General features: G+C 31.9%; 1 protein-coding gene across 3 annotated transcripts; it reads right to left on the bottom strand.

Moving 5' to 3' along the window:
• Window positions 1-61: 61 nt before the first annotated feature.
• On the bottom strand, window positions 62-8,534 carry LOC120625724 (putative ATPase N2B). 3 transcript variants are annotated; one of them, XM_039892893.1, is made up of 8 exons: window positions 8,458-8,534; window positions 7,767-7,922; window positions 7,198-7,392; window positions 6,623-6,864; window positions 5,646-5,820; window positions 5,045-5,194; window positions 4,275-4,391; window positions 62-2,814 (listed from the first exon to the last, which is right to left on the bottom strand). In XM_039892893.1, the coding sequence occupies exons 1-8, from the start codon at window positions 8,491-8,493 to the stop codon at window positions 2,689-2,691; spliced, it is 1,197 nt and encodes a 398-aa protein (XP_039748827.1). In that variant the 5' UTR covers window positions 8,494-8,534; the 3' UTR covers window positions 62-2,688. The 3 variants fall into 3 exon arrangements, with proteins under 3 accessions (XP_039748827.1, XP_039748828.1, XP_039748826.1); XM_039892894.1 differs by lacking the exon at window positions 8,458-8,534 and adding an exon at window positions 7,994-8,092; XM_039892892.1 differs by lacking the exon at window positions 8,458-8,534 and having other exon boundaries at window positions 7,767-8,309.
• Window positions 8,535-8,844: the final 310 nt, after the last annotated feature.

Consider the following 8,844-nt stretch of genomic DNA (forward strand, 5'->3'; position numbering starts at 1 on the left):
TAATAATTTAACAAAATAATTCACTAAACGAAATATAAATACAAAAAATAGAAACTATAATCTATAGCTACACATTAACGTGAAGAAATAATATTCAACATATTAAGGAACAACGCTTCTTAATTTATCGAGAATGTCGTTTAATACTGATCTTAGTGCATTCATTTGTACTATTTTAAAAACAAACATATTTTTTTAAATAAATTAAACGTAACTTCGTCTTGTAATTTAAATATACTAAAGCATCTAAATATTCTACCATTATGCCTATTAATTTGTAAAGCTAGAAAGAAGAAAGGTAAGGTAAAGTATTTATGGTCTGATAGTAAATATTGTGTTTTAATTTCCACGCTGGCAATACCAATTACCGATTTGTTTAAATACAAAGTTGTAATTTCAAGTACCTACTTGAGTAAGGCGATAACGAAAAACGAACAACAATAAATTTTATCTAAAAAACTTAGGCACTTGGTTACTATATAATTAGTCACGTATCTAATATAATAAAGAAGAATTGAAATGCCACTAAAACTTTAAAACAAATAAACAAAGTAAAGTTTATTCGCTCAGCTGAATAAATCAAAAGCAATATTTTATACCTAATCTACCTAAGTAAAACAGTTCGATTACGAGAAATTAAAACGATATAATTTTTCATAATTTAAATAATGTATAAGTTCTTATTACTGACCTAATTTTAATAACACTCGAATGTCCATCTACAAATGAAATGTACATTTTGTCCCCCTTAGAATTGCCAAATTAGTGCCACATACGAGTGTCTCTGGAACTAACATAGAATACTTATAGTAGGTATAGTTGGTTACTTTTTTTTTACTCATTCAAACTTTAGTTGCTTAGACACTCTTATTTCAGCATCAAAATTAGAACGCCAAAATGGCTTCAATCAATTGTAGACAAAAACTATTTAAGAGCAGCCTGTCCTGTGGTAATAATCGAGACCAAACTAGTTAGGTAAAATACAGGGTTAAATAAAAAATACCAGAAAGCTCATGATTAAGCTGCAGAAGTTTACATTAAAACTAACAACTTTTGTTTTTAACTCGCTAATTTGTGAAATTTTTAATATAGATAGGTACTGTATTTGTTACTACTCTGTAATGTTACATCGGCAACAGCTCGCGAAACACGACTTTCGTGCAATCACTGACCCGACTATGTTGCCGATGTATTGTTGCGATTATGCCGAATCACATTTACAGATACAACATGATTTTTTTTTTGTACAAAATATATTAATACTGAATTTTTGAAAAGTCGTAGAACAAAAGTTGTTAGTTTTAATGGTAGGCACCACAATGCCGAGAGCTTTCTAGTATTTATCAAACGAACCGCCAACCGGTATTAATTTAGCGGTTAGCTTCAGTTAAAAATATCGTTCTGTGTTTTACAACTTAATTTATTAAACGTTTTCTAAGGCACCGAAATGATATTGGTTACCTACCTGTATATTCAGTGAATGATTTTTACCGAAATATAAAGGTATGTATGCCACAAGTTTAAAATGGTCATAATAGAAATAGCTGGACCCAATGAGAACGTTCTGCTGTTTCAATTTATTGTTTGTTATTTGGCGTTAATTTACCTTTTCATCTGCAAATCGCAGTGGGGGCGGGAAATAACATAAAGAGCTGAAGTTTGAGTTAGACTGGTTATTCTCTGTTGAGCTGAAGTTTGAGTTGACTGGTTATTCTCTGTAAATAGAGCGAAATTATACTAGAAAAGGTTTTCTCAATTTAACCGGAAACGATACCGAAATCTTAGCAGAAATGATTCCGTTATTGATCCACGAGTTCAACGAAGAATAAGCTTAATTTGCTATAATCCGTGACGACAACAAATCTTCGTATGATATCACAGAGGGTTCAATATACCAGTCACGTATTTCCTCAAATAACTCCCGACAGCTTACCTCTATCCATTAATCTATATAAAATACTTGTATATGTATAAATTACATAAATGTTAAAATAATATTCATCTATACTACATTGTATACGTATGTTCGTAAGACTCGTAGAGAATTTACGAATTCGCTACAGAGTTCAAAATCGTTCGTAGTTTTCTAAATGTTTAAAATTTTTAACTATGCCACAATGTATCTTTACAACATAAATTGACAGTTAATTCTCTAAACACGGGGTGAAAAGACGAATGTCGCTGGCAACTGCGTTGCGCAGTTCACGTTTCATTTATTTTCAGACTACTATCATGATATCGTATATTTAAATTAGGCTCGTACTAAACATTATGATATTAAAACTCATATCAGTGCTCAACTCATAGGTACACATTTTTTTTTATTGTCGAACATCGTAAGCCCCTTTAATCTATCCGATCTTCACTAACTTTAAACAATATTCAAAATAAATGAATTTTACTACACAAGTGGTAAAAAGTTAAAACCTGTGGTTCAATCATTACAAAATTTGGAAGCTACTGAATTAGGTATCATAAAACAACGATACAGATACCGCACAGCGCCGCGCCGCTGGCACTCGATACATTATGCATCCTATATGCAACGAACTATTTATATATTTTTCTTCAAAAATAACTATGTTTACCAATGAACAGATTTACTGAGCCACTGTTACGACGAAAAGAAGCTACCGTGTACTACCTAATGTAACAAATTAATTATAAATAAATTAACTATCAATAGTTTCAATTGAGATGCGTTCCCCATTTCTCCCAATATTCATCTGTCTGCATTTCCATGATACGCGAATGACATCGATCACATGCGAACATTTCCTCTTCACCTGTGAATATAGCTGCTTTTGCGTCTTCCTGAAAATTTTATATGCGTATTATTTATTGTACTAATTTCCGAACGGCAATTTTTTATTACTAGTTCTTACTTGAAAAACGTCGTCAACGATAAAAATGCTTCATCACCATCATCATCAAATCAACCGACTGACGTTCACTGCAGGACATAGGTCTTTTGTAGGGGGTTCCAATCTCCACGATTCTGGGCCGCTTGTATCCAGCGGCTCTCCGCGACTCGTTTGATGTCGTCTGTCCACCTGGTCAGGGGTCGACCAACGCTGCACTTACCGGTGCGGGGTTCCCACTCTAACACCTTAGAACACCAACGTACATCGGTTCTCCAAACTATGTGCCCCGCCTATTGCCACTTCGGCTTCGCGACTCATTGAACTATGTCGGTAACTCTAGTTCTTCTACGGATCTCCTCATTTCTGATTTGATCACGTAGAAATACTCCTAACATGGCTCTTGCCATCGCCCGCTGAGTGACTCTGAGCATTCTAATTAAGCTAGGGGCCTCATAAGAAGGCTCAGGGCAAAAATTCTTGGGTGTAAATTATTGCTCCTAAAAAAAACAACCGTCTAAGTTAGTAATGGGCTTCTTCTTAGACCAGGGCGCGTTTGGAACCCTCGTAGCTTTAGTTTTAAGTTGACGAATTTAGTTATCGCCATCATCTCACTCCTATGTCATATTTTACATGTAATGTACGCAACAAAAGTGCCATTTATGTGCGTATTTCAATAAAGTAATATTTGACTTTGACTTTACATGCATCGCCCCAAAGTAAGCGTAGCTTGTGTTATGGATATTAAGATGACTAATGAATACCTACTTGAATGCATAATACACACATATACTTTTAATATACATATAAACATACATTTGTTTGCATATTAGGGCCTTGAATCAAGGAAATTAAAATATGCGGGATATTTAAAATGTCAAAATAAACGCGGACGAAGTCGCGGGCCACAGCTAAGTTAGGTATATTTTGTTTAACTTATATTTGAGTTTTGATCATTTTCCTACCTAGGTAAAATTGAATTATTTTATCATAATTAAAGTTCCAATTTTATGCAGATTTTATGTTTAGATAATCTTAATTGGGTAATTCCTGATGGGGGTTTTGTTGAAACCGCGGTCATAATGAATAACGTTTAATAATATTAGCTCTGACCACAATTGCGTAATCTGTTTAAGGACCTTATTGGTTTACTATTCATTTGTGAATCCTCCTGTAATGAATGATTGTGTCACGTAGTTATTTATGTCTGTTTCTACACGGCATTGTTTTCATGTATATTATTCGTAAAATATTCATCACTTATCTTAGTAAGACCCATAACACAAGCTACACTTCCTTTGACGAGATGGCGATGTCTGAAATGTAGTATATTTATTATTTAGATTATATATAGCAGATTAAAGAGTAAAGATGTATATAAATTGGGTTTAAAATATCAAAATATCTACTCACAGAGTCTTTTGTTATTTTTAAGTCATCCATCAAAGCTCTGTCAGCATCCCCATATCCGTCTTTCACGTCGTCCAGATAAAATAGATCCTTTGGCTCGGAATCTGCGGCAATGACAACCTGTAAGAGAATCATCGTTATCAGTCTATTTATTTCCCACGGCGGGTATTAGGCTGGCGAGGATCAGAGCTTTGACAGATATAAAAGCGTTAGATAAAAGTCCAAAGAAACATTTGGCGTAGTAAAATTTTTGACCACATTAAGTGAAATTAGCATTAAAAAAAAAATATATTTTCTTATTTTTTTTGTTTACACAAACTAATAAAATTAATACTTTTCGCATCCTGAAACTCACGAGAGTTTGTTTAAACGCTGCACATTGCTCTAATATATAATAAGTTAAAAAAATATACAATATCATAATTTAACCGTTAAAAAAACAATAGATTCAACAGCGGGTAGCACACTAATTAATCCAGTGTAGGCAATTCTGTACCTACTGCGAGCCATCGCGTCGCGCAGTAGATACAAGCGACCGGTTTGACACTGCTCCGAATGCATACGTTATACAGTTGTTCTAATATTACCATGCATAAAGTTATTATGTTAGGTTTATTTCATGGTAATATTTTTTTTAAATGCATTTTACGTTACTCTACGTCACTGAGTTTCTCAACGTCAGAGGTAGTTTGTTTATTAGTTTTGGTAGCTTATATTTGTATAGCTTATTATTCTATAACTTTGGCGGCGTTTAAGGATTGGTAGGTACTTACCCGTACTCTGTTGTCATATAAAGTGTCGATGAGAGTGATGAATCTTCTTATTTGTGATCTATGTTTCACAATAGATAACTGTGGTAATTCCCTTATGAATACAGTGTGGAACGTTTTAGATATTATAAGATAATCGCTAGCACCTAATGGCTGTAAAAAAAATATCATACATTTTTATCTGATTTCAACTTAATGGTAAATAATATAAAATAAATTTGAGTTAAGAATAAAGTAAAAATTCTAACAAATATGTATGTAGGTAATGTAAAATATAGTGTTAATAAGAAAAATTTGATTAAAAAAAAAAGCGTAGGATGCATAGTGTCAATAGTTACAAATATTTCATTTACATATCAGATGAACGATTAACATTTCGATAATATCTTTAAAAGCACCCCACGCTTTTTTTGAAATAAAACATTTTTTTCTTATTGATTTAAACCCGAAGTTTTGTAGTTGCAAGTTTAGAATATCGAAGTGGTTTTTGAAGTCAATTTTTTTTAAGATTTTTGGTACAAAATAAAACATAAAAGATGGGCTTGGATTAATGAATAAGCTGCTCAGAACTTTTGAGCAACATAAAATACATAAAAAAACATACTCTGTCACATAATTCTTCAAATGTTGAATCTAAAATGCGACCGCAAGTTTTGGCAAATTTGACATTCCTTCCTAGAATGTTAATCACTCTTACTCTCACTGTATCATTCTCTTTTGATATGAGGAACTTAAATAAATTGTCTACATCATTATTTTCAGGTGAGAGTTCACTATTTCTGAAATGACAAAATAAATATTACATAATATATTGACATTAAAAATAAATTGACATACAAATTGACATTTTTAACATAAGTTTAGCTAAGTTCATAAATTATATTCAGAAAAATACTAATATTTTTTGTAATGTATATATCTGTAACTGACTTAGTATACATTCTGGATAGCTGTAAGTATACTAAGGATATAAGGAAATAAATAAATATGTATATATTAACTTTTACTGATAAATATTAACTGATAAAGGACAAAGGTCCTTTTTGTGTAGTTATTAAACAATGATTATAAAACAAACTATCAAAGAAAACCTGCTAAAGAGATAAAGGTACATACATATTGCAATGATTGTAACAATCTATTTAAAATGTGTATAAACTGTTAAAGACCACAATAATGCTTTTAAAGATTTGAGTTGGTATTTTTAAAATTTGAATTTTTAAACCATTGGGTTATGAACCCTAACTATGCCTGATCATGACCAATGCTGATATTGAGTTACGATTTTTTATTAGTCTATAAGCGACTTTTAGCGCCATCTGTTAACATTATTGCATATTTCTATGAGGCACAATTTCGTTTGTCATTGTTAATTTTCAAATGCATAATTAAATTTTTTTTAAAAATGTGTTTTGACTATGTTTAAAATAAAAATATATTAAAATGTTGTACGCCTCGTATAACCTAAAGCACTTGTAAATAAAACTGATTCCATAATATTTTAATTACAATTACAGCTTACTATAGAACATAATTATATAAGAGCATATAAGTTGTATCATATTAATTTTAAATACTTACATAAAATATTTTCCATACTTGTTACTAGTGCCTCGTATTCTATAATCAATACCAGAATCAAGTTGAATAACATTGCAATGTGCTTTAAGAACTGGTATAAATGGCAAGAAGTTTGATCGCTGCAAGCCATTCTTATACAAATCATCTGGCTTCCGGTTACTGGTTGCTATAACCACACAACCGTTATCAAACAATTGTGTAAACAATCGCTTAAGAATCATTGCATCCCCAATATCTGTAACCTATAAATACTTTTTCAAATCTACTAAAATAAAATGCTAACAATTCTATTCAGAATTCCCTAGACTAACAGGTATGAAACTAGTGCCTTTCCACAAGGAATATTGTGCAACAACACTACCTAAACTAAATTGACTTATCTAGCAAGTCAATTTAGTTTAGACTAGCGATTTTGTACTTCAGAATCGGCGCCAATAGTAATTTCGGAAATCGGAAATATTAATAATAATTTTTAAGTGTAAATTGCTAATTATTGTTGTAAAATAACACAAGTAAAATTGTGGCATTGCACATATTCTTTTTTTTTCAAATAGACTTTTTAACACTACACTTACTTGAAATTCATCAAAGCATATTAGCCATGATTCCTGAGTTATATCAGCTGCCACAGGAGGGATGGGGTCAAAAGGTTTTGAGCCTTCATCTCTGAATGAACTTGCACCTTTTCCCGATTTGATTTTGAGTTCATGTATTCTTGCATGAATATTTAACATGAAAGAGTTGAAATGCACTCTCAGTTTTTCTTTAATCTAGAAAAAGATAAATAGTGTATTAGTAGATTAGATAAGTGGCAATGAACAAAATATTTAAGATTTTTATTATTGCTCTATAATATAAGGTCTATTCAAGATTTAATATGTTGGTTGTGCCTTTTGCTATCCATGTTCTTAAATGGATAGTGAAAGATTTAATATAGTCAGTTTACACACACATCATGATGGTATTTTAAACTTAGACAAATCTTGCAGATTGTACATACATCTGAGATTTGGCTTATAAAGTGGCAAACTGGATTTCCTTATTCCTTCAAAGTCAAAGCAAATAAATATGATAAGTCATACAAAACATTTGGTACTGTACCTGCTATGTCTGCATGTGAAAGACTAGATAACTATTGACTCACCGGGGCTGTTTCATAGAACAAGTCCATCAACATGGTTTTTCCACCACCAACACTCCCATAAATATAGAGGCCTTTGGGTGCAATGATTTTCTCTGGTTCTTTCCTCCTAAATATGCTGAATAACGATTCACCATACCTAGGTTTGATGATAGGTCGCTGAAATAACGAAACCTCTTGATATAAATCTTGTAAATGTTTAACCACCATTTCTTGGTGGGAATCCTTACTGAGCACACCATCAGCTACTTTCTGCGAGTATAAACTCCAAGGACCCTCATTTGTTAGAGGTTTCTCTTTGGCCTGGGAAGATAAGGACTTAGCACAACGATAACAACACTGCCAAGATCTCTTTGCCAAAAATAACACTTGAACACGAGAATTCCGCGAAAACATTTTTACTAAATTCGATGATTCAATCTAATGAGGAAAACTTTTATATTACATAAGTGGAAACTAAGACTTCTCATGCAGATTTATAAATAACTATGTCTTATGATCATATTCTATTCTAATATAAAAAAGATGTTGCAAGAAAAAGCTTAAAACTAAGTCAAAATATAAAAATCAGCTGTTTTTATAGAAATGTGAAGAGCTACTGTCAGTCAGTGATCAGTGTCAATGTCACTGTCATTCTTAATAATTGTCAGCTGTCAAGCTGGGGCTGCAAGTATTGATTTCAAAATTTACTTACAGGTTTTGCTTCAAGGAAAATCTGCGTGTATATCATACTCAAGCACAGTTGTGACGTTTAATGTCCGAATAAAAATATTTTACGGATTCAAAGACTGCTTTACATGTAAATAGTAGTAGGCTTTTTTCGTTCCGTTGCTGCGGGAATAAAAGTCACACAAATCAAGTCTTGCATTGTACTTATAGTTTTGAAGAGACTGAATGTTACATTCGTTAAATTCACTCAAATCATTTACTTTCATAACAAACCTCATGAAGAGTAATTTTCAACATGTGAATAAAATAAACCACACATGTAATTTGTATTAATAAATTGAATTTATTTTTAGCTTTGGCTAGTTAGCAAATGTATTTTAAAAGTGTTTATCTCCCTAATTATAGTGGGTAC

The sequence above is a fragment of the Pararge aegeria genome, chromosome 8 (genome assembly GCF_905163445.1).
Source record: "Pararge aegeria chromosome 8, ilParAegt1.1, whole genome shotgun sequence".
Classification (NCBI taxonomy): domain Eukaryota; kingdom Metazoa; phylum Arthropoda; class Insecta; order Lepidoptera; family Nymphalidae; genus Pararge; species Pararge aegeria.

Bases quoted from the DNA above. Each gene is read 5' to 3' on its own strand.
- LOC120625724 (XM_039892892.1), bottom strand. From the start codon at position 8,159: ATGTTTTCGCGGAATTCTCGTGTTCAAGTGTTATTTTTGGCAAAGAGA. The intron at 7,393-7,766 runs GTGAGTCAATAG...ATCTTTTTCTAG, and splicing joins TGTTCTATGAAACAGCCCCG to ATTAAAGAAAAACTGAGAGT. The intron at 5,821-6,622 runs GTAAGTATTTAA...TTGTCATTTCAG, and splicing joins AAGTATGGAAAATATTTTAT to AAATAGTGAACTCTCACCTG.